We start from the raw sequence: 25,684 nt of genomic DNA on the forward strand, positions 1-25,684 counted from the left end.
AAGGCCCCGTGTTTGTGCGCTGCGGATGATTTAGGGAAAGGCCCGCGTTTCAGCGGGGAGGTAACACGCGACCTCTGACCCCCAGGTGGATGATGACGGAGTGGACGTCCTGCTCGCGGACGTGCGGGAAGGGGTCCCAGAGCAGGCAGGTGGCCTGCACTTTGCAGCTGCGGAACGGCACCCTGGTGAAGGCCAAGGACCGGGACTGCGCGGGCCCCAAACCCGCCCCCACCCAGCGCTGTGAGGGGCAGGACTGCATGACCGTGTGGGAGGCCGGCGTGTGGTCTGAGGTAGCTCCGCCATAACACCGACCGGTACTAACCATGATCTCGGGCGCTTTTAAAAGTCTCCTTGAAACTCACTCTTAAGTGTTACTACTTCTCTGTACACTTAATTGTCTCCTAGGGGCAGCTCTATGAGAAAATAAAACCCAGGGAAAGCGTCTGTTTGGACAAACCAAGCATTTATAAACATTGCTTGCTTATGATAATGCTTGCTTGTGTGTCTACCTACATGATTGCCCTATGGTGCGATCTCAAATTCCTCAAATTGACTTTCCCACAGAAAGTTTTGCATTAATGTTAAGCTCCCAGCAGATATTACATGTTCAGTAATCATTCCGATTTAAATTCCGGCGCTAGGTGCCTTTTAATCTCATACAGTGTAAACGCAGGTGATCTGAGATTCCATCACGGCTTTTGACCCACCTGCAGATCACTCACCTGCACTGGTGCCAGCCTCCTTCAGAGGGCGGCTGGCTCTAGACAAAAGAGCTGAAAAAAAATAATTCCCTAACAAGGAAACGTTTCTTATTTTAAGCTTACCTGATCTGATAATAAGAATGCCTGCTATTTATTTCCCTTCGGTGTTTTCTCATTAAAAACCTCTTACGTGGTTTCCAATTTTAACTAAAACAAAACTTTCATATTTGTAGATATTATCACTATGATATAAATATAATATAAATGTGTATAAATGTTCTTTATATCGAGAACATTTTTATGCAATCTATGAATTTTTATACTTGATTTTTTGGGGGGTGGATTGGCAGTGAGGGAGAGAAGATTCAGCACAGGCGGCATATTATGGTTAAGGGGGAAATATTTCCATTGAAACTGAGTGATGGGCCTCCAAATACTTCCTCCTCACAAAGAAAGAATGTTCTTCTGAATTAGAAAAAATTTTATTGTACGAATCCTGTTATGTCTCCGGGGTGCATTTGTTTAGCTGAGTAAACACTGTTTACGCGAGTGTGATTAGCAGCGAGGTGAGATTAATTGCGTCGTTTGTCATCCGAGCAGGCTGAGTACAGTGCTTACGCTCTGTGAGTGTGTGAGCGTCTCTCCCCTGGGGCTTTGGCCACATGTCGGCCCCTGAGGGGAAGAGGACTGGGCGGAGGGACTGTATGTGTAAATTATGGTTGTGGACATAAATTACGGCCGCACACATGTGATTTTTGAGCCGTTCATCTGAGCCTCTGCGTTTCAGGGGGAGACCGGTCCAACCCGTTTGTGGGTGTGGTGGCCAGACCAGAGCACTGGGCCACCCCCCAGTGGCGTGACCCATGCCTTTCCTCCAGAAAAGGGGCGGAGCTCTGAAAGGGAACCTTAATAGTACTCTGTATAACAGGCACAAGTAAATCACACTTTGTATAATGGAAACAGATCAACTCAGGGTTTAAGCATTCTTTTTCTCAGCTGTGTAAAAAGTGTAGTAGTGGGTTTACCCCCCCCACCCCCCCCAACAACCACCACCACCACCACCACCACCACTATCCCCCTAAAAAAATCCCCCATCCCAACCTGTGATTTAATACCTCTTTAAGAGCCAGTTATGCAACCGGCTATAACTCACCTGGGGAAGTGAGTGATCTGGAAGGCCTAAACCGAAACATCTGCTGACACTAGGGGGTGTGGGTAGAGAGGGGTGGGGAGGTGGGGGGTCCATGAGGCGCTAGGGGTATCTCCTTGCCTTTCATCGCCGCGGCAATTCCCCCATGTGGCCCGGACATGTCAGGGCAGAAGAGGGGGGGAACGTGAGGGGATGTGTCTCGGGATGTGTCCTGGCGTAAATTGTGTCTCGGTGGGGGGGGGCTGGGGGGGGTGGTGGTGGCGGTTTGTGTTGCAGTGCTCAGTGAAGTGTGGCCGGGGGGCGCGGCACCGCCTGGTGAAGTGCACCAATCCGCGCAGGAAGTGTGACCTGACGACCCTCCCGCGGGAGGTGGAGGACTGCGAGGACTACTCCAAGTGCTACATATGGAGGACAGGAGACTGGGCCAAGGTGCGTCGCCCGACCGTGCCTCTCCCTCTCCCTCTCCCCCTCTCTCTCTCGCCCTAGCGTAACCCCAAACACCCTGTCCCTAACCTCTACTTCTGCCGTCTTTTCTTCCCACCTTCCTCAGCGTCCCCGGCACCAATTAATCCAGTCAGTGACAGGTTCAAATCCTTGACAAGCTATTATTTCTATTCAACTAAGATTTAGAGCAGGACCATAACTTGTTAGTGTGTATCCAGCATTTCCAGTACTGTTCCCTTTTTTTAGATTTATGTAACACATGTCACAGCTAATTTCCTCAATGGGGAAACTGCAAGCTTGTTTAAGAGAAAACACAGCCAGGAAATATGATGGCCATAACTTTACAATAATCGTATGTATTTATCATAATAATAACCATCACAGTCAAAAATACTGTGTCTTGTGGTGATACAGATAGTCATTATCATTCTTTTGATCGCCTCTAGCATTAACAAATTAACAGTCCAGTAAGTGTAGCCCTTCTCTCACTGTAAGTGCAGTTAAATCAAACCCCTTGCTCAGGTGTGTTACTATCAGACTGCAGGGGGCTGGCACAAGACTGGCTGTCTCCAGTTTCCTGTTTTCTGCCAGGAATCAAACTCTCTGTGCCACCCTGTTTGGTGCATTCTTCACCACCGCCATGCCCTGCAGCATTACATTACACAAGGAATATGAGCCCAGCTGTCTTTACGGAACAAGAATCCTCGCAGCGTGCTAAAGCACGCCCATTAAGAGCTTTCTAGTAAATTTGTGGGCTGGGATTTGTTCCACAGCTCTGACCTATGACCTCCATACTCACAGCCAATGACAAACCAATTTCTTCAAGTGAGAGAGAGCTGGACCAGGCTTTGGGTTGCCTTGAGTTCCTCACATTTTTTTTTCCGACTGCTGTTTCACAGCAATTTTTTCCAAGTTTGACAAAAAAAAATTAAATTACTATAACACACAAGGCAAGCCTCTGTCTGTCACATTTTCTCACTTTACACATGCTTAAAAGGAAGGGGGAGTCTTGCATGTTTAAATACTGTCCTTGCTCTCTGTAGAATGACACAAGGACGTCATCCCTTAAGGAGAGGGGCATTTTTTGAAGAATTTTTAGCAGATATATACTCCCCCCCCCCCGGGGGAGGTTTCCTGGTAAGAGACACAGTGGACTTGAACTTGCTGCAGGCCGTGGGGGGTCAAAGTTCAGGGATCAGGTTCAGCACGCTGTCAATCACTGAGATGCACACCAGCGCCCCGACGGCACCATTCTATTTGCCTCCCTTCAGTGCACCCTGTCCCTCTCAATGACGTCTCCATTCACTTCGCAGAATTTCATTTAACTTTACCTAATGCCTCTGATGCATTCTCTAGCCTCAGCGAATCTGTTTTAGTAGTAGTAGTAGTTGTAATATGAGGGGTTATAGGAACAGGAGTCAGTGGCATATTCATTTTGCAAGTGGGTGGTACACTGTCACTTGGTGTTGGGGTAGGGGGGGAGGGGGGCTAAGGAGCCCAATTACTCTGTCAAAGTGATGTTAGAGGGACATGTCTATGCTAGTAGTGCTAGAGATTTAGTAGAAGTAATAGTAGTGATGGAGGCTGCAGTATCACCTTTATGTGGAGCAGCATGTCTGAAATCCATGCAGCCAACAGAATAGCAGACAAGACAGATGCAATTCTGTGCATGGTGCTGTATTTGCCAGATATTTGTACACGACAAGGTCTTCACAGCAAAATGCACTAACACGTTTTACGCTCACTGAATGTCTGTAGCACCGTTCTTAGAAAGCTCCTGCGTCATTATCCAGCGTGACGAAATTTGAAGGGACCTGGAAAAATATAAGGCCAGTGAGCTGTGTCAGCTGATTTCGGTTTCACTCGAGATCCTGCCCAAAAAGGCCTACATAATGGCACATCTGTTTTGACAGTGCAATGTACTGCAAATTTCCTTCATGTTTACTGGACGGTAGCAATGCTAATAATCCACATTCGACTGTATAAACAGTTAGCCCCAGATGTCTCCGTCGGGTGGATACTGTCTGAATGGATGCCACAGCTGTGTGCTAGCGCTGTAGCGGCCTCACGCTTGCAACTGCTCTTTCTCGGAATCTCTCGATAGCGCGTTTGTCACGATGCGTAAATGTTGGTACGAGCAGGAAATGATACGCGTTGCAGCTGACTACACTCTTGGTTTATTTAAAGACCACTCAGCTTGATATTATTCTAGCAACTGAATCGTGACCGCTGTTCTCCGTCTGGCTGGTTTGTCCCGGCCTACCGCCGCGCCTGAGGACGGTGCTGCAACTTGCCGTTCTCTAGGTTTCTTCTGCCCCAGAGGCCCGGACACAGGTCTGTTTCACTCCTGTAAATTAGCTGCAAAACAAGATTAATGGATTGGTGATTACAAAAAGAATAACCTTAGGTCTCCTGCTTCCTCGCGCCGAGACAAACGCATGACTAATCGCCGGCATTCTTCGTCTGTCACACCAGAAGCCTGTTATTAAATTAGATGAATTTTTCCAGAGAGATGCAGGTAAGAGGAGCCCTCAGTTTAAGGCCTGTTGGGCTCTGTCCTTAAAATATTCTCCCAATTCTCTTTTTAACAGTGTATAAAGCTGTAAAAATGAGTTTTCATTTTGGAAAAGGGGTTGTAAAGCATATCGGGGTCTGCCGGTGTCAGTCAACGCAAAGCCTAGGTCTGACGTCTCCCATGCAAATGCTTTCCCCATCTTTGCTGAGTTAAAAGTGTCTAGGCCCAGCTCTCTGCTTGGCGAAAGTCCCCAGCTAGCTAGGAGCTGAGAAAACAGCAGCCAAATGCTAGCCTGGTGTTTCACTCACGCTCAAGTGCTTTCAATTTTGGCTTGGCTGAGAGTGCGATGCTAACCTGCGCTAATGTACTAGATTAGTAACTGAGAGCAGCACCATGCTGAATAAGGCAGCGATGAGCTATGCATGCAAATGCAAAGGAAAACACAGCATTTTAATTGTTTGAACACACAGCTGGACTACACAACACAACATTTGAAGAGCATAAAAACTGAATAGCGAGTTTCAGCTAGTGTCATGAACACATTTGTGTATTTTCAAAATAACCATATATGTGTATAAAGAAAACATATCAATTGGATTGTTCTGGAAAAACGACACAAATGCATTTCTTAAAGAGTATTTAACAGAGTCAGGGTACGCAGGTGGAAACAGTTGCATGACCCCAAAAAAGCAAGCCAATAAGGAGTTGTTTATTGTGTCACTTACCAGTTTCCTACTTTACCATCACTTAACCATTACCATACTACCGTGCTGCACATTTTACATTAGATGTTTTAGGTGTATGCATTCAACATCATTTCTAAAAAATGTTTTCTGAAGATCTATTTTATGTTTATCAGTCTCAGTGTTATAAAACAACAAAAAAAAACATGTTACTTCTATTACTATTACAAGAGTATACCTGTAAAAAGTGTGGTCAAGGTTTGTACATAGCAATCAATATCATAGGCATACAGTACCTAAGACATACCGTATTTTAAACAGACTGCCAAGAGCAAGTTTCAAAAAGCTTGCATCCTCAAATACAACATTGTAAATGGATTAATTCCATGCAGTCTGGAATGTAAAACCAAAATAAACATTGGGACATTTTCTATGTACTTTGGCATGGGACATATCTAGACGAGAATCGTCTTCAAATTACTTTTTTTCCAGCAGACGGATACATTTTAATTGAATTAGCAAACTGTAACTACATTAAAAACAAGATTATTATTTACATTAAATAATTTTTTGCTTCTCAATTGCCCTTGGAACAAACCACATGGGAAATAGATTTAGGAAACTACAGATTAAAATTTTTCTACATGAGATTTGCAGGCAGTCTGTCACAATTAACAATTTCACGTAGTGAAAACACACTGTGACCCTACAGTAGACTGCATTCCTCTTTGTCTGTAGAGAGAAAATAGGACAGATGAAATCTAATGCTACTATGTAAGGACTGTTATTGAACTTCACCATCCACCTGCATCTGTGCAAATCTGCCCTTTAGTGACACTCAGTTTTACATTTTTTTTAACATGTAACACAACATTTTGAATAAGCATTCTAAAACAGTTCATAGGAAATGAATAGACTGGAAGACAGGTTTCAAAAAGGCTCATTTCAAAAGCAGATGATAAAAGCTTGATAGGGGAGGTTTTTTAATCTATTTTCCTAATATGCATGCTGATGGTTTTACGCTACATCTGCACTCCCTTCATTTTAGTCATTAGTACCAATTTAGAAGTGACAGCATGTAACTGATTTGAGGGAGGACTGTAGAGGAGATTAATGATGTACTCATATCCTGTCATTACACGGACACTGAAAAATAAATCTGAAGGTCAGATGTCAGACTTCAAGAAAAGTAAGTATGCTGGAGAGCCTGGAGGATTAGACTGTTCACCATGCCAATTTTGCACTATATGCCAGTGATGAGCACTTCATATTTTGGACACCACGAATGTGTGTGATATAATTATTACAGTTCCACCAAATTTACAGATTTTATATGGATATGGATTTTAAACAGGTCTGGTTTTGCATTACGTTGTGATAGAGAGAACCTACCTGTGCCCAATAAAGCACAAAGCATTTTTATAAAACTTTCCTTACAACACTTTGGTAGCCCTAGCTGGCTAGTTGTTTAATGTCATTGATTATATGCTTTCATTTCATTTGCTTTCATTTCTAATGTAAAGCCTTGTATTACTTGTGTCTCCATCTAGTAAAACTTGTGTCTCAAAGATGACCTCCTTCCCTCCAAAAATCAGGTTTTGGAAAAGAAAAGCTGCATTACTGCCATCTGCTGGCTGACGAAAGAGAACTACTACAGTGCATTTACAGCTCTTGAATACCTGAAGTGAGGCTGACTGCAAATTCACCTGAAAACATTAATTGGCCTCACACATTAACCTGAAAAGAATATTACTAGTCCAACTATGACAAAGGTGTGTTAAACAATTGAAAAACGCGAGTAAATGGGTTTCTGTGTAATGTTTAAAGGATTCTTTTAACATGGAACCCAATGGCGTGCTAACTGAAAAAATTTGGAGAGAATTAGATTTGAAGAGAGGAAATATCTAAAGGTCTGTCTGTTTTCAGGAGGGATGAACCTTAGTCCCATCATACCATCACCTGTTTCTCCTTGCTTCCTGGCAATGTTTGTCCCCTGTTGCCCCCAGCATGCATTTTGTCCCGTCCGGGGTTCCATCCCCTTCATTCCCCTTCATTCTTTGTCTGTCGCGGTCCCTTGCAGTGCTCCGTCACCTGCGGCAAAGGGATGCAGTCGAGGGTGATCCAGTGCATGCACAAGATAACGGGGCGCCACGGCAACGAGTGCTTCTCCTCTGAGAAACCCGCAGCGTACCGCCCCTGCCACCTGCAAGCCTGCAACGAGAGGATCAACGTCAACACCATCACCTCGCCTCGACTGGGTGAGCGTCATCCGTCACGCCGCCGCTAGGTGTGCGAACGCTCAGTCACACCACCTCAACGTGTGTTCCCGCTAAATCACAGCACCGAATTCTGTGCTCCCACTCAGTAATGCTGCGACAATGTGCAATCGCTCTCACCACACAGTTTTTAACCTGTGTTCACACAGCGTCACACTGCCACAACCTGTATGCACACATGTTCACTCCATTAGAGTGTCTTCGCACTTTCCATCACACCAGCCATCATTCCAACACACCTCCTCTTCCACGTGGTCCCACTCCTCATATCCCCCACGTACTTGAGGTATACACTCAATGGTCTGTTTTGGATCCTCTCAAAGCCTTTCATTTGCCTCTGTTTAAGGCTTCTAAAGGGTTCCCAAATTTGTTTTGAGTAACCTCGATTTGACTCAAGGAGGAACAACTCATTTGATTACTCAGTGCTCAGTGCATTCAATGCATTCTGTCCCACTTACAGAAGGTTTAGCACCAGTAGTCAAATAAATCTTATCTGATGATTAGTATATGAAGATTTGTGAACTGCAGGTTTCTGAACATACTGCACCTAATGCAGAACTTTATCAGACAGACTGTTCGGCAGTGCCTCGCATTAACTGAGCCAAAACAATTTACAAAAACCCACGTTTTGGCTCTGCAGTAGATCTCCCCACATGTCGGCTCTCCCCTGCTGTTCGTATCGCTGTGTTTGGAGGAATATGATTTCAGACAACGCGGTCAAACGTTAAGCCTTCTGGGAAGAAGGACGAGTTTGTCTAACATTGCAGCTGGGAGCACGAAAAGCCATGTCCGTCATGGCACGTTGTTTATATTTAAGACACAATTGCTTGTGCTCACCTTTTAATCTAAACGCAGCTGCTTGGAGGGATGTCTGTGGTGCGGGCTGGGGCGTCTCCCCAGAACACCCCCACAGCTGGGCGCATTTCGGTCCTGAAGGAGGGATTCTGGAAAGCGAGAACGGCTGGCTCATCCCTCCTTCAGATCACTCTCGATATGCTGTTCACCGTCTGGAGGCAGCTGGGCTTAAAAGTGCGCAGTGAAGCTTTATCAGCTCGCATAGAGATTACAAAAGTCAATATTATGATAACACGTTTATTTTCCCCCAAACAACGCATGGTCATAATTTCTCAAACACAAAGCATTCGTTATGACGTCATTCGTTTCATTGTTGTCCATTTGCTTGCTTTGAAGGTACACTTATGTTTACAGTTTCACACATTCTGTAATGCATTTATCCAGCTGTATTTCTACTGGATGCAAGCGGTGTAAAGTATTTTTCTGAAGGGGGTACAGCAGTAGATTTAAAGTCATGACCCTTATTACAGGATTCATTCCTCTTATCGCTGGAGCTCGCGCACTCCAAACTGCACTTTGCATTTTAATCGGACAGACGTTATTGGGTGAGACTTCGATGGTGAGGCCTGTTTATCTTCTGTTTCCATGGCACCATCTTAATTTAGAGCAACCATGTGCCTAGAGGTGTTTTGTTTACCTCGCCGCAGTCTTAATTCCATCTCCAGAGCAGATGCCGTCTGGTGCGAATGCAGCTCCATCGCTCCGCTTCATCTGACGGCGCGTGAACGGACTTGGTGGTCCGCCGGTTTCCAGTCTTGCGCGCAGTCTTGCTGGCGAGGGCGAATGTTTAGACCTCTCCGTTTCATTACGGTCTCCCTGACATCAATAAGCGTGTCAACACCACCGTCTCCCCGCCGAAGATGAGTTTATCTCTGCGTCTTGCCAAGGCAAGTGGAATGTAATAGAGCAAAGAGAATATACTGCTGTTTGTATAAGAGAGAAGTGTGTAGTGGAGACAAGGAGCGCTGACTCTCGCTTCAACAGAACTGGTGATGGAAGAGGAGCGGTGTACCCCGTGAACCCTGGTAAAACCACCCAACCTGCCTTATGTCCATTATGAAAATAAGCATATTTTGGACAATACCTACTATGCGTTTTAGATTCTGCGATCCTGAATATGATGAATAAATCGATCGTAGTATTAGAGGGTAGTGCAGTGAAATTACAGATGTTTTATGCGTTATATTGTATGCAGTAGTTGGTCTTGCCTCATTAATTTCCAGATGACGGTGTAAACCGCTGGGGGAGTATGGTGTGCCGTTTATTTTTCGCTTTGCGCCACAGTGCCACCTAGAGGCGATGACAGCACCTCAATAATAATTTGACAAATAAATTAATTTTAATTTTAAAAGAATATAGAAATGAGAGGCAACTCAAGCCCGTATGCAAAATATGTTTATTTCATCAAACTGAGAGACACTCGTTACACATACATCCGACGGGACAATTTAAATGGCAAGCTCAGCTTGCTTGTCTTGTGCCTGGTTTTCCATCTGTTTAGGCAGGATACCTACTGATACCCGCTACTAATACCTCCCCCCAAGTGTGATGTTAGGCTGTGTCACCAGTTGCACGGATTATAATGAAAAATACACATCCTGGTTTTCCAGCTGCCTTAACATTCAAATGCCTGCGGGACCAGTGGCCGGTGTACTGCAAGGTGATCCGGGAGAAGAACCTGTGTCAGGACATGCGCTGGTACCAGCGGTGCTGCGAAACCTGCAGAGACTTTTACGCACAGAAGATGCAGCAGAGAAGTTGACACCTCCAGTGGAACTGATCGAGGTGCCCCCTTATTTATATCAAGTGCACTTACAAGAACACGCAGGACGAACAAAGACCCGCCGCTTTCGACCAAGCTGTCTCAGACAACTTCATCGCCGTAATTTATTTCCGATTATCCGCAAGTCGCGTCCCGCAGCCAATTTGTCGACGCGGATACGCTTTACTCTTTTTTTTTTGAGCACACCTCATGAGGTAGATATATCAGTATGTTGTAAGCTACACAGTGTGTAAGCAATTGCTATCGCACACGCAGAAATGTCTGTCCGCATGACAGTGGCGGGATTCTAGTTAAGAGAGATTGGGCTCAGTCACTCGCTAAAACTATAAGGATCAGATAGTTTATACCTAAAACATTATTTTATCAAGAATGAAAGGTGTTGTTTTTATATAAATCTATTTTTCTTTTTCTTTTATGTGTTGTTCATATGGTATTCCAAAAGAAAACTCTTGAATATCCCAGAAGTACAAGGCATGGATTGAAGAATTTCTAATCATCCAACATACTGTAGCTGAATTTAGAATTTAAATACAATAATAATCAGAAAGGGAAATGTCATTTGCCAGTAAAAAGTGGAGGGTTTGGTTGTCTATTGGATATGAAAGAATATTTGAGGAACTACCCAGTACAAACTCTAAGTAAAACAAGACCATGTCACAGGCGACTGAACAGATTTTTTTAATGCTCATCTGCTAGTGCCCATCTGAAAATATTCATGCCCTGAAAAGCACAAATCAACCATATTCTGTTATCTGCTGTCTCACAATTTAGCAGCATGATATGTGGAAAAAGTACAGAGCAGAGCTCAACACAATGGCCAAATCACCCCACACCAATCAAGATGCAGATCCCATGTAAGCAGTGTCACTTTTTGTCATAACTTACCTGTTTTTTAACTGATACATGGGCAGAGGGTTGTGTAGGCATTGAAAAAACTCAGACTGCATTATTTTTTTTTTGTTTATTTCAACATTTCAGTTACTTTACACATGGTGCTCCTGTTGAATTGATCAAAATCTTTCTTGTTTCCTCAACCATTTTTGGCTTCAGATTTCCACAACATTCAGGGAATAATCACATGACTCTGACTGTCTCAAGAAATTTCAGTAGTTCACACTTATATTTGCTGATATATTTACTCTTCTGTTCTCTGAGATGGAATTGGTACATTACTGAGTTTCAATCACATTAATATTAGATAGTGTAAGTCACGGCAGCTGAAATGCAGACCAGCTGGTAATTGTATTCCGTGATTTAGCCTTGTGTGTTAAAATATACAGTATCTGTACATTTCGTTGGAGGGGTTGAGCTACTCCAAAGGATTGAGTTGGATTTAATTTTTGAGTGATTCGGCCATTCTGTTAAAAGTAGAGTTATAGTTTGCCACATACCAGTCCTTGTTCATCTGTGACGACTCTGAGATCATGTTGACAGGGCATATAAGTGAATTTCATTTGAGCTGGAGAAAATCCTAACTCACTGTGTGCTGTAGTAGCAGAAAATAGAGGAGCAAATATCTGGCTGTTATACAGTAAGAAAAAAACAAAACAATGGATTATAGTTTATTTTATTTGACTAATCAACCTTTATCCTTTTCACTAAAAAAAGCTATGCTATAGGCAGACAAAAGGGTCCATGCTGAAATAAGACAAAAGTGTAATAAAATCATTCCCACAGAGAGCAAACACTGCCGGGAATTTCACCAGCCAAGGCTTCGCACTGTATTATGTTGGTGCTGCCGAAGCTGTAGCTGGTGAAACCTCCAACACTGGTGCATCCGTCGCTTGCATTACCACTGCAGTTCTGGACAGCCTGATGTGAAACCGTAATTCTTAAAACACAGGCCTATCTTTCACAGGGCTCTTGCTGCACATCACAGAACATGTCAACAATCTCCGGTACCATAGGGAACATGGGCTGAGTTTCGACACCTCTGCAAGGCATTCAAAAGGGAATTGTCCCTCCTTCTAGTAATGTAATAAAGTGAATCTCTGTACTGTACACCTGCAGGATTTAATAAGAAGATAAAGGGACACCATATGGTCATGTGGTCATGTGCTAAGCTATGATATTATTTGCAATGAGCTGAGATTTGGCAGCCAGTGTTTTTTTTTTGAGGGGGTGGGGGGGGGGGGGGGGGGAGACATGTTGCATCATGACACAGCAGTGAGCCTGTCCCAGGGTCTGAGCTCAGAGCTGCTTCATTAAGGAGGAGGTAAACCATCTGCTGTATAGCGTAGATTTCACAAGATATCCACACAAAAAATATTACCATCGGTTATTCCACACCTTCTACTTGAATAAAGAATTTCTAGAAATACGAAAACACTGTAGAAGTTTACACTGAATTACTGCTTCACTGGTTTAGGTTCGAAAGAGCCTTCAGTCAGGGCATCTCGTGGTGCAAGATTACTGCTCATTTTGAACCTCCTGTCATTTGGCTGAAAAACTTTTCAAGGTTGAGTTTCACTAGTTTGACATGAACATTTTAGTGCGTTTTATTTTCTTTGTACTGATACGCCGCAGTTGAACTCGTGGCTTTTTTTTGTATTTGTATGTAACATCAGTTCGAAAAGTTCTATGGATTGGCGAAACTGTCTGCACGCTGTCTTTCTGTGAAAAGGCAAAACTGATCATTTGTACATCATTCACATGTTCTTATGTTTTTCCATTAAAAACAAAACATGATTTGTTGGATTCCTTTCCAGTTTTCTTTTTTCAAATGCCACCATTTCCTGTTGCATGTGTTGAAGTTAGAAATCTAAAGAAAAGGGGACATAGAATGTCCTACATTCACCTGCAGCAATCCCTTGAATCTATGCGGACTGGTTGGCACTTGGATGGTAGCTGAAATGGTAAGAGTTTCCAGGAATTATCAGGTTGCTGCTGGAAATTGTGTTGTAGAGCCAGTAGGTGTCAGCCTTCCCTCTTGACAAACTTCCAATTTGACAGACTCCATCTGGCCATCAATTCATGTTCTACTTCAATTGGGTGAATAAATATGCCTCCGTTTCCCTGCATATCCTTGGAGCAGGCACATTGGTGATGGCTCATGGGAGTTCCAAGTCATTGTTCCGGTTTCTGCATGTCTCCAATCAGAAATAGAATAGAACAAAGTCTTGAAGACAAATGTAAATAAAAGCAAGTCCGGAATGTTCTTTACTGCATTTCCCCAGTACATTTTAATTAAGAAAGCTAATTTAAATAGATACTTCAATTCACTGATGCAATTTCAGGTAATAGGCCTAGCTTTATTATTAACTCACCAGAACTCTAAGGTGGAGCCAAAAAATAGTCACAGAAACTGCTTTTTTCCTAAATGATGACTCAAATAATAGTTTCAGCACTGCAGGGACTGATTCTGAGACCCTTTTGAAATTATCTTGCCCAGCGAGAGGGCACGGGGAAGTGCTTCCTAACAGTTAGCCTGTGGAGACAAATAACCAGCACCATAAATTACATTTAAAGTGCCTCCTCTGCAGTGCTGCCCACGAAGAATGAGACAGCACATTAATCTCAACCATCAAGTCTGTGCCGCATGGCTTTGTGCTCCGCTTGACCTGAGTATTTGTGCACCTTATGTGTGTGATGGAGTCTATTTCCTGTCTCTCCGCGGCCACGGCGGGGCTATGTAACAGGCAGGGTAGGGTCAGATAGGGTTACACACACCTGCCAGAGAGCTGGTGCTTCATGAATAATTAGGAGGCCGAGGCTTCACTTCAGCAGGTGTCCTCAGGACAGGCTCAGTTCGACCGGCTGCGATGAAACATGGATCTGTCGGTTCTGCCGAACAACAACCACCCGGAGAAGTTTCTCCAGCTCGACGTGAATTCGCTGCCGGCCAGCCATGGGATATTCCAGATTGGGTTCGCGGCCGGGGCAGCGTTGTCCGGGCAACGGCAGTGGCAGAACCGTGTCTACTCTCAGGTAGGCCCCTCACCCCGGCATAAGATGGATGCCGTGTCATTCTCAGTAACTCATGCAAGACAGCCTTCTCTGTGTGCCCTTGTTTACTTTTCATAGTGAAGTTTGATTGACGGATTTCATTGTGTGTCTTATCCAACGCTGGAAGGAATGGGATTCAGTCTGACAGCTTCACAGCAAAGATTGGCAACAATATTAATGCATGTTGAGAGAGACCAAGTTTGCACACGTCTAGCTGCACAAATGCCTGCAAACATGCAAACAATTTTCAGTTTAAACAGAAAGTGGACAGTGTAACCTGGTAATGTTGTGGTGGTTCAGCTGCTGCCGTTTTCCAAAATTACACTGGCCTTTCAGAATTTATTGGATCATGTGGATGGGATAATGGGAAGTGGCTGGAGGGTAAACTTACACTCAGGGAAATGAGCACTCTGAGGGGAATTAGACCACTTCATCTCTATCTCTCCCTCTCTCTCTCTCTCTCTCTCTCTCTCTCTCTCTCTCTTTCTCCCCCTCTCTTCCTCCCTCCTGCACACAGAGGGAGCAAAGGAATTTGAGTGGCCTAAGGCCCTCCCCTGAGGGCAGCCCTGTGTTAATGGACAGTGTCCTGGTGAAGCATATCACCCCGGTCACTCTCAAAAACAAAATCAAGACGAACCCTCTCTACTCAGACACAAGGACTGTTGGCGATGAATGGGAGAACAGGAAGTCAAAACCATCCTGGACCGTCCAGGAGTTTGACAGACACTCGGTGCACCCCAACCTGGCGAACTATTTAAAGGTACAGTACGGACATTACCTGACTCGTGCACTTGGAAGGTTGTCATTGATGTATGATTCCGTGGCCTCTCTAACTTTCAGTATTGTAAGTGGATACTTCTGAAGACCTTGACACTTACAGCAACAGTACTGTATTATGTAAGTAGTCATTACAACTGACGATGAGACGTATTGCCATTTTGGAACAATTCCTTTCATGGGCGATTACATGGATTGATAATTTTCATGCAAGATGTTAAAAACTTGTGTTCAGATGTACATTACATTATTGGCATTTAGCTCTTATCCAGAGCGGCTTACATCAGTTACATGTTTTTTTGTTTAAAATGTTTTCCACTTATACAGCTAGATTTACTGAGGTAATTGTGGGTTAAGTACCTTGCCCAAGGAGCAGTGCCCCACCAGGGAATCAAACCAGCAACCTTTCTGTTACAAGTCCAGCTCCTTAACCACTATGCTATACTATATGCTATACTCTAACTGGAATGAAAAGGTATTCTTAAACTGTAAGTACCTAAAGTACTTCAAGTACTTAAACTAATGGAAAGAACTCTCTGTGGAATGCAGACAATGGTAGACATTTAATGCATTTACAAAGAATTTAAAACAAAATACACAACAGTCACACAACACAAGAACATACATATCTTAGAAAAAAGGATAAAAATCATGTATAATATTAATATCATGTTACATATGTGTTACATATATCATGTTAACAATAATAAACAATAGATCTAATATGGCTGTCATTGAAAAATGATCTAGGAATGCACTTGCAGTGGGACTCTTCCATACCGCTTTTGATGCTGGAAGCAGTACCCTGATATATTTCCCTATGGGAGAATCTGCCCTTGGTATATTGAGAACATAGCCACAGCTTGCAGGCACTCTACTGCGTGTTGTGCCTAACAACACACTTTACCTGTATACCATTGCTTTATTATACTCAGAGCTAGTTCTGCTATCCATCCCTGTATTGATTTGTAAGTGAAATCTGTTTTGTACTTGACATGGGTGGGGGTATTTTCCTCTATTGCAATAATGGCAGATACAATACTATGGAGCAATAAATGTTTGGAATAGCTAACTTGGAATCGCTAAGGGTTTGAAGTGAAAGCAAGAGACCCTTATAGTGTTCAAGACCAGCCTTGGCATGGTGCTAGATACACTAGACCAGGGGTACTCAATCTGGAATCTGGACCAAAATACTATTTAATCCGGACCTAGACCTAAATCTGCACGCTAATTTATCTGTCACCTAGGTGGGTTTTTAACAGCGCACACAATAAAAGATACATGCCATTCAGCATCCTATGTTCTTATGCAACATAGTACGGTGTAAAGGTGCAGAAGTAGTGAATGCTTTGTCCACTTATGGATACTCCTCGAGTACAAGCAGGGTCAGAGGAACTGGGGGTTAGACGGGGGGGGGCGAGAAAGGGAGAGAGAGGGGAAGAGGAAGCAGGGCCGGCCACACTCCCTGCATATGAGGGAGAGGGAAACACAGGCTGATTACCAACACTTGACTTCCACAGGCGCAGGGTCGCTGAAAGGTCAAACAGCCAAATGATCAGCGCGATGCATTCGCACCATCCCTCTCTCCGTACGAGCTGAGGTGACAGGCATTTTTTTTTCCCCGCCATTGGCCATCGTTAATTTTCTTAATGCTTCCAGGAACGGATTCTTGGGAAATATGTAAAAAAAAAAAAAAAAACTTTCATCATCGCCGCTTGACTAAAACACTCAAACGATGGTGCCGTCCTCAAGGACGTGCGGACCCCGTCCCTCCCACAGTTATTTACAGCTCCATTAATCACTGCCATAAACTATTACAAACAAAGAAACGCAGCTCAAGTACTCCCCAATGTCACGTCGGCTGCCAAGCGCTCTGCATTACAATTAATTAGATCTGCAAGCTTCTGCTCAAAAGGTCAGCTTCTTCGCTGTCCAGTTCCATTTTAAAGTCTTTCTGTCGGTCTTGCAAATTACAGCTTAGCACTGCACTTTTTGTCTGTCTGTCTCTGTCTGCCTGTCTGGGCTGTATACACACATTCACATATTTAAGGCCAAAATCATCATTGTAGTGGTTCTTTCACTAAATACATGACATGGACCACTCACTGGTCAGTGAGTGTTGTTTGACTTGTCTGACACTGTTGCTCATCTAATTTGAATGGATACACTTCTGTTCTATTGTGCTGGAAGTTGCTCTGGATGAGAGTGTCTGCTAAATGCATGTAATGTAATGTAATGTAAAGACAGTCAACAACGGCAATCACAGTGATCCTCGACCTCATGCTCAAGGCCATGTGCCACCTGAAACACTATAGGTCTGTAACATGATGTAAGGCAAGCTCACCAATGCAGCCACGAGGTTCTTTATGGGGTGATATGATGCCGCCTTGCTGAATGCACAAGGTAAGGGCAAATAAACAATGAATGGCTGCTCATAGGATGGGACAGAGGATGCAGTCACACAGACATCCAAAAGAATATACTGCACACATACAGAATAAGACAAAAGGAGATCAGAGTGAACCAATGAAAATCTAACGTCATGATGCAGTGATAAATTTAGAATATATATATATATATCGAAGTAAAATATTTCAAGATAAAAAGTCAGACATGCCACATGGATTACGGCACCCTATTTACCAGCCAGTGTCATCTGTCCTGAAGATCTCCATTCCTTCCTCATCTGTCTGATAAGATTGAGGTTCACGGATAAATATTCAGGGCACGGTACGAAACTGAGTCCAGCACAATCCTGCGCCGTTTGGTCATGGTCACCGCAGGCATGGATAGAGGTACACAGCACTGGTTGCATAGCCGACTACCTGATAGCAGGAAGAAACGAGCGGTATCATCCCTCTGTTCAATGCAAATGATCAGAGTTTGATGACCGTGCAGCCTCCCCGTCAGCCTCACCTTGCAGCACAGTGCAGGTGAGACTGTTACACTGGCTAGCTATTTCATACAAGGACACTGCCTACCAATGGCAAAAGAGATCATAGCACATGGTGTTGTGTGGATAGGAAGAAAGGTAAGGACCAGTGGCATCGTTAGGTCCAATCATTCGGGGCTATAGCCCCGAATATTTTAAGCCTAGCCCTGAATATTTTCACCCTGAAAAAGGAGGTGTTTATAGCAAAACAACAGACAGACTGCGTAACAAAGTGGAACTTGACTTGCAGCGTCCGAAGGTGTGATAATATTTATTTATTATAGAGGTAGATATAACCTCCCAAACCTACCGATGCCGATTTCCCAAAAAAAACAAAGACGAGCCCCAGGCAAACTTGACTTAGCCTTGGATGTTTTCAATAGCTAGAAACGTCCCTGGTCAGGACCCATGTGTGTGGGGCAGCTCACCTTGAGCGGACGCTGTCTCTCTGACGCCCCTCTGACAGCTGTCAGTCTCTGAGGAGTAGGCTCTGTTGGGCGGCACCCATCAAAAGCGGCGCACGGATAATGACGGCACAGCCAACAGACGCTAACGTTGATCATTCATCACGACCGGCAATGAGCTGCTTCGCTGTCACACGGCGACATGCTGCCTGTCCCGCAACTTGAAGCGTGTCACGGGAATATCAGGCGAGACCGAAGACAGGCGCTTTTCGCGTGAAACTCACGAAAACGTCTCTCTTTCTCTCCGTTCTTGTAGGAGGACCCCGGGGACTTAAGCTTTTGGCTGGAGGATCTCTACACTCCAGGCTACGACTCCCTTCTGAAGAAGACAGAGGCTGAACAAAAGAGGAACAAAATCTGCAAAATAGCAACTTCTGTGATTCTGTCTGTGTGTGCCCTCATTGTGATCATCACTGTGCCAATTGTGGTCACACAGTATAGAAACTGACTAACTCTGTGATGCCAAGGAAATGAAACTGTGACTCTGTGCAGGTTTCACATAATGACTGTCTGGGAAAAAAAAGAACAACAGCAGATGTACTTATTTTATTAATGCGTGAAAACCCCTTGAAAAGGGATTATTTTTATCACTGCTTCTCATTGGTGTTGAGGAAATAAAGATGTCTTGCTAAATGTCTGTGTATTGAGACTCTGAGGTGTTTTTCACTCTCGAATAAGAACACATTTTTCATGTTCTTATTGCATTAAATCGGTTAAAAGGTGATGGGAGCAGAGACCCAGAGGCCTGTTTTCATCATTAACTTATGTTCTTACATTGATTTCAAAATATGGGCCACAAGTGTAAGGATGCTGATGTTGTATCATCAGGTTTAAGTCATAATGTTTTATTTTGTACCATAATGTATGCATATTGCTACCTCAGATGTTACTATCAGGTCAGTGTAGCAACTTCTTTACCGCTTCCTAAAGCTCACAGTGAAATAAAATCCAAAAGAAACACTCTATACAAACTGCTCCAGATAAGTCAAAGGAGTTCCTGACATTCTGTCCTAGTGCTATGAATAACTGCGGCGTCATTTCAGTATTGTATTACAGGCATCCTGTTTGGAAAGGGTTAAGCGGTTAGTATATACAATAAAAAAAAAAACGCTGACAGAATTAAATTTGACATTTTTATGACAGCATTTTCAAGGCTGCCCTTTACACTGAGGAAGAATAATTACATTCATCAATCATTTTTCATCATCTTTTCGAAGGAACATTTTTTCTCCCTCTCTACATTACAAAAAGGTGTCACATTTCCAGGAGGAGATCAAATGTTAGTTAAGTGAGTACCGCCCACCGACCTTTGATACTGCAGAGTTGGTGACTCGCATCTAGAGAGACATCACCACACCTCAGACAGTTTTACAATGCCCTAATGGAAATTAAAATCAAATTCTTTATTAAACACATGAACATCCATATTTCCTGTGGAATATATGCTGAGATAATTCAATTCCTATCACCTTTGACTGTGTGTGAAATGTGTGAAAAACAACTGTAACGTTCATTTTACAAATGTAATAAACAGATGGTCACATGGTTAAAGAGACCTTGGGCTGTTGTAGTTTACTGATCATTGATTATTGTTGGATATTTACAACCACCTGGAGCATGGAATTAAGTCAGTCATCTGGAAATTAATATAAGGGAAACCTCCTCAGTGGATACACCAAGCAGCCAAGTGATTAAACAAAACAAATGCTTGGAATGTCCAACTAAACATTTTCCCCTGTTTTTTATTTTCTCACTGCACAGCTCCAGGGGCCTCTCAGATAAAAAAGAAAAAAAACTGAAAAAAACTGCTAACTGAAATTCCAGTAAGAGACATCCAATTTTCAAGGTGGTGCTGACAGAATTGCTCGCTCCCCAGGGACGGGCGTTCTTTCAAGGTGCATTTAAAAACCTTGTGAGACAGGCTGCTTTTCAGACGCGAGGCCGATGTATGATGGTGAGCGCATTGTCAGTGCGCCTAAAAATACCTCGTTCGCTATTCGGTAATTATAGTACAGCGTCGCTCTCCGCTCTAACGCTCGGTCATTCCTCAGCTTCTGACAGGATGCCATTGTGCGGCCGTCAGGTGGGGATGTCACCCAGAGTGACTGTCATCGTATAGTCTCTCCCGTCGGCCCTGCGTGCTCTCCGCAAACGCCCGTCTGACGCATTGAGGGATGAGGGTCTGGGTACCGTCCGACCTCATCCACACCGCTCAGGTTTAAATCGTTTGCAATAGTGATTTTCTAGCCTCATGAGAGTGTAATTAAACGGTGTGGTAATGTCCTTCGTTGCCTGCGCCATGGGGGTCTGAGTCATTCTCTTTGTCCTCCTGTGACTGTCCTCCTCCTCCTCTTTCATTACCATTACATAGTAAACCTAATGCAAACCCACCTCTGCTACATTTAACATAAATAATATTCACTGCTGTGTATTAAAAACTACACTTCATCTGATTTGATCAATAAAAGTAAACATCAATATCAATGGACTACGCGGAACAGAGATTTATGAGGGCTGAAAGCTTTCATATTTTTTCCAACACTTCACATATTTTACCTATAATTATTTTAATATTTGTGTACCAATTTTGTATGGCTGTATTCGGTTTCTTTTGCAATTCACAGGCCCTGTATCTTTTATGACTATTTTTCAGATTATATTAAAAAAAAACGAATAACAACAACAACAACAATAATAATAATAATCATAATAATAATAATAACAATAATAATACGGTTCTGCCACTAGGGGGAGATCCAACACCAGTGTACTATTGTAGTTTAGGTCTCGGAGAGCTCATTGACCATAGTGGCTCAATTGGTTTTGATAGCAGTTTTCTGCTCAATCTACAATGTTACAGGAAATGCCTGGCCAAAATCCATGCTGGCCTGGCAATTTCCCAGTGCCCTCGCCCCCCTGCCCCTCCCAAAAAAAAGACTCAAAATGCATACTGGCACCAGCAGTAGCACAAGCTCCAATCCTGATGTGGAAAGCTGGCCAATCTTTTACATCTTCTGTGTTTCAGCTTAAAAATACCTCGTTTTTCCTTCTGTTACTGTGAATTGTCTCTCAGGTATACGGATGAGCTCTGTTTGGGTTAGCCCATTCATATTTCCTAACTTAATGAGCTGTGGTTTGACATCCATTTAGATTTCCACTCCAAGGTCTTTAAATTTTATCTTCATCACATTAATGGCTTGTGCCATTGAAGTCAGGGCATGCTATTTGGGTCAGACACTTCAAGTTTCCACATACTCTTATGTTACACTTTGCAGAGCCATGTTACATCTCTATTGTCTAGTATACACATCATGGTAGAAAGGCTTCACATTAGGTTGTGTCCACTTTCCTTTTCCTGCTCTACTGTTTTCTTCATTTGATACAGGCATGAAGAGAAATTAATCAGGTGATGCATTGGCTGTAGTAGGAGGTGTCACCAAATGTCCAATGTTGAACGCATGCAGTTAACAAAAGGGCCCAACATGAACATGGAAAGACCAGGCTGAATTTCCACATGAGGCCACAGCCTGAAGCTACAGTTAACCCATGTTCACTTCAGTGGTAGAAATATGCTTGTATTCCTTAAATGACAGCTTCTACCACAAAACAGGCCCAGTTCAAATGTTATGTTAAAGCTCAACTGCCGTTAACATAATAATGTAGTCCACAAGGCAACCTATGATGATACTGCAGATACATGGGCAGGAAGTACACAGTTACTGCCATGCCAGAAACTGGTGGAAGCCAGGAAGAGGAGGGCAAATGACAACGGAGGAAGAACAGAAGTTCAGAAAAATTCTGTTCTGGCATGAATTAAACGGAATGCTGATTAGGGTGGTGTTTACCACTGATGCACCCTGGGAGTTCAGGAGTTTCCTGTGAGAATTTCCGGTGTGCTTGTTCTGGTTTAGATATATATCATGCTAATGAATGCTTCTTTCACAAGAAAACCACACGGTGCTGTCTAATTGAAAATGGAACTGCCGATTTGCATATTGTCTGTGTCACAACAAACCTTGTTAGCAAATTTTGAGAATCTTCTCTTGAATAGAAGGCTATCATCCATCTCAATTTTGTGCAACAGTAATACCTCATTGCTTTTGAGATAATAAAGCTGACTCAGAAACCTTTAGCATAACATTGTGCATTCCATTATTGAACTATGTTTTTCTCATTCTTGAAAATATGCATGTTTTAGCATACAAATTATGCACTGAACGCCAAAGAGCTGATATTATAGTTCTAAAAGTTGATATTGTTCACGAATTTGTAACCTTAAAGCACACATTTGAACCCTCTAATTATGAATACGAACCCTCAATTAACTCATTCAGACGTTACAATTGACTAAATTGATCGACGTCAATGGCAGCACTGCTGGATTTTTCCTTTTTTTTTGGATTCTGTGGTTTGATGCATTTACTGCACTGTGACACCCGTAACGACAGGGAGGCTACTTCATGGTGACAGTCGGGAAAGTTCGTTGTTGCCCTCTTGAAGGAACACGAGACAGTACAGTAGATCTACTTTATGTGTGTGTTCGTGTGCGTGCACATGTGTGTGCATGTGCGTGTGTGTGGTTGTCCTTGAGTTCTCTCAACCCATTATGTACATATCTGAAAACCCAGCAACAGCACATCTTCTATTTAATAAAGCCTCTAACTTGTAGTTTCAGCTTGTATATTATGTTTACATTTTCCTTTTAAACTTGTATTTTCAAAATGTTTCAATGTGTGTGTAACATCAACTGTTTTTGACCTGAAATGACAGATATCACTATATGACACAAACAGTAACCTTGGAAAGTGAAACGAATAACCAATCTGTCAAAGTAGGCCTTACTACTTCCTGTTAATACGGAAATATTCAAATATCTGGAGGGATGTAGGAATGCTTCCTCTTACGTACTCCAAATCGAGGGACGAATTAAGTAACGTTTGTCTAAATGAGCTGGTCGATTTACATTTTGCACAAATTATTTCTTTCAAAATAGCTTGAGTCAAATATTTTTTACACTGTATTCGACTTGGGAAGAAGCATGCTTGGATCAGCACGAGCCTGGCGACTACGTGTCTTCCATTGGTGTCAGGACGAAATTTGATTTTGGTCAGCGTGGAGATTAAAGATATACACAGCGAAAGTATTTATCTGGGTGTGGGCGCGCAATACCCTACCTGTGGCTTCGGCTACAAAAGAACGAAAGAGCGGTTTCATAAATCAGCCCGCTTTTGTGCTGTACTTGGAAATCTACTTTAAATTCAACAAAGTATCTGTAATGATGCGGCGTCTGCTCGTGAGGATGTCCCTCGGGACGTCAGCCTGGGAAGAGGAAGGATCCTGAAGAGCTGGCGCGCTTGACTCCGCCCACTGCCTGCTTGGCCAGAAGTCTCTCCCGTTACTTCGCTCCGCAATGAATATTTACGCTACGGCTGCGAGCTTGTTCCCGAAACAGGCAGAAATCGGAGAAGGGGGACGGATAAAACCAAAAGTTATTTATGCTGACGTCAATTAGTAAACAAAATGGCGAGTCAGGCGGGGATAAAATAGCTCGCTTTGCTAGCTAGCTGCCGAATTGCATTAACTCCTAAAACTGTCTTTCACCCTTAAATTATTTTTTGAGTGAAAACAAAACTCGCAGTCGACACTGCCAGTAGATGAGCACGGGATGTTATCTCGGCACGAATTTGGAGGAGTCAACTTTTTTGCATTCTTTCAGTAAGGGGCACTACACAATGTTTCCAATGGAAAGTAATGGAGAGTGCTTCTTTCAGCGCTGCATTCAAGTCGGACTGCACTGCAACTTCCTCCGTCGCGTTGGACATTACAAATGAAGAGGCATTAGCTTGCGAGCTCGCGAGCTGGCTAGCTACCTAGTTGACATTCCCTTAGAACTACGGCATGGCGGTTTTATAAGACCGTAACAGAGTCTCATCGGATGTACAGCTACTCTCTTTGGATTCATTTTAAAGGATGTTATCCATGGATGTAAAAAGGACAAATATGCTTACCCTCAGGTAGCATGACTTGTTAGCTAATGTACTTACCCAGATGTTCATAATCATGTGCGACCATCGATCGATGTAAAAAAGAAAAGAGCGATACCCAGCACGCGCATCAAAACGAGGATATTTTATTGTTCACGTTTTGTTTTCATCATACCGTATTTATTTAACCATGGCCGTGAGGTCCAGGAGACCCTGGATGAGCGTGATTCTTGGGGTCATTCTTGGATTTACCGCGGCGTCTTGGCTTATTGTCCCTCGGGTTGTGGAAATCAGTGGCAAACGGAAAAAATCTACAATGTGCTCTTATTACAGTAACGCCGCGAGTGTTGGCAAAGTACCGGAGATCATCGGCAGCACTGCGGGTAGCAATGCGTGGCAGAAAGACAAGGATAACCCCATCTCCAGCCAAGAGGAGAGCGAGGAGGAGGACGAGAGCATGTTCAGGACTGGCAACGGCAGCGGTGACGGCGGGGGACCCATTTCCCGACCTAGGCATTTTCTCTACGTGGGTGTCATGACAGCTAAAAAGTACTTGGATTCGCGAGCTGTCGCTGCTTACAGGACGTGGACTCGTTCGATCCCCGGAAAGGTGGAATTCTTTTCCAGCGAAGGGTCTGACACGGTCCCGCTGCCAATTCCCGTTCCCGTGGTCTCCCTGGCAGGAGTGGACGACTCGTACCCTCCGCAAAAGAAGTCGTTTATGATGCTCAAGTATATTCACGACCATTACCTGGATAAATACGAGTGGTTTATGAGGGCAGATGACGATGTCTACATTCGAGGTGAATACTTCCATTGGGACAGCGTTTGAGTGGTGTTATTTAGTAACTGCCAACTTGTTCAACTGATGTGTAGGCTACTGTGTATTTGCCGGCAGCAATAACTTCTTTGAGGATGACATTCTGAAACCTAGTGCGAACTGAACGTAAGACCACGGCCAGCTGTTGAAGGCACTCTTTACGTAATCCCGCGGAAAAGACGTAGTTAGATTTCCAAGTTTTCCAAGCACACTGAGTGTAATTTCAAGTGTAAATTTCTCTGATATTCATATGGGTGCCTCCCACAAAGTAGAGTGTTAATTGAATATATTGCTGTCTTTAAGCTTTAATCCGTTGATACTTTGTAAAAGAAGAGTAAAAACGTAGAACACCATC

The 25,684-nt window shown here is 43.4% G+C and overlaps 3 protein-coding genes across 3 annotated transcripts in view; all 3 read left to right on the forward strand.

The window, feature by feature from the left end:
- The window catches only part of LOC118777948 (A disintegrin and metalloproteinase with thrombospondin motifs 19-like), a 69,176-nt gene extending 58,493 nt beyond the window's left edge, over window positions 1-10,683 (forward strand). The window contains exons 20-23 of the mRNA XM_036529217.1: window positions 86-290; window positions 2,128-2,280; window positions 7,574-7,751; window positions 10,235-10,683. Coding sequence (XP_036385110.1) covers window positions 86-290; window positions 2,128-2,280; window positions 7,574-7,751; window positions 10,235-10,386 — 688 coding nt within the window. The 3' untranslated portion in view covers window positions 10,387-10,683. The remainder of the gene's footprint in view (window positions 1-85; window positions 291-2,127; window positions 2,281-7,573; window positions 7,752-10,234) is intronic.
- Window positions 10,684-14,175: 3,492 nt separating this feature from the next.
- On the forward strand, window positions 14,176-18,973 carry LOC118777396 (major intrinsically disordered NOTCH2-binding receptor 1-like). Its single transcript, XM_036528234.1, has 3 exons — window positions 14,176-14,334; window positions 14,870-15,112; window positions 18,782-18,973. Exons 1-3 carry the CDS (start codon window positions 14,176-14,178, stop codon window positions 18,971-18,973), a joined length of 594 nt encoding a protein of 197 aa, XP_036384127.1.
- Window positions 18,974-23,989: 5,016 nt separating this feature from the next.
- Window positions 23,990-25,684, forward strand: part of chsy3 (chondroitin sulfate synthase 3) — a 119,006-nt gene continuing 117,311 nt past the window's right edge. The window contains exon 1 of the mRNA XM_036528151.1: window positions 23,990-25,312. Coding sequence (XP_036384044.1) covers window positions 24,700-25,312 — 613 coding nt within the window. The 5' untranslated portion in view covers window positions 23,990-24,699. The remainder of the gene's footprint in view (window positions 25,313-25,684) is intronic.

The sequence above is a fragment of the Megalops cyprinoides genome, chromosome 5, assembly GCF_013368585.1.
Source record: "Megalops cyprinoides isolate fMegCyp1 chromosome 5, fMegCyp1.pri, whole genome shotgun sequence".
Classification (NCBI taxonomy): Eukaryota; Metazoa; Chordata; class Actinopteri; order Elopiformes; family Megalopidae; genus Megalops; species Megalops cyprinoides.

Coding starts and splice junctions, on each gene's coding strand:
- LOC118777396 (XM_036528234.1), top strand. CDS start 14,176: ATGGATCTGTCGGTTCTGCCGAACAACAACCACCCGGAGAAGTTTCTC. Junction 14,335..14,869: donor AGAACCGTGTCTACTCTCAG/GTAGGCCCCTCA, acceptor TCCTGCACACAG/AGGGAGCAAAGGAATTTGAG. Junction 15,113..18,781: donor ACCTGGCGAACTATTTAAAG/GTACAGTACGGA, acceptor CCGTTCTTGTAG/GAGGACCCCGGGGACTTAAG.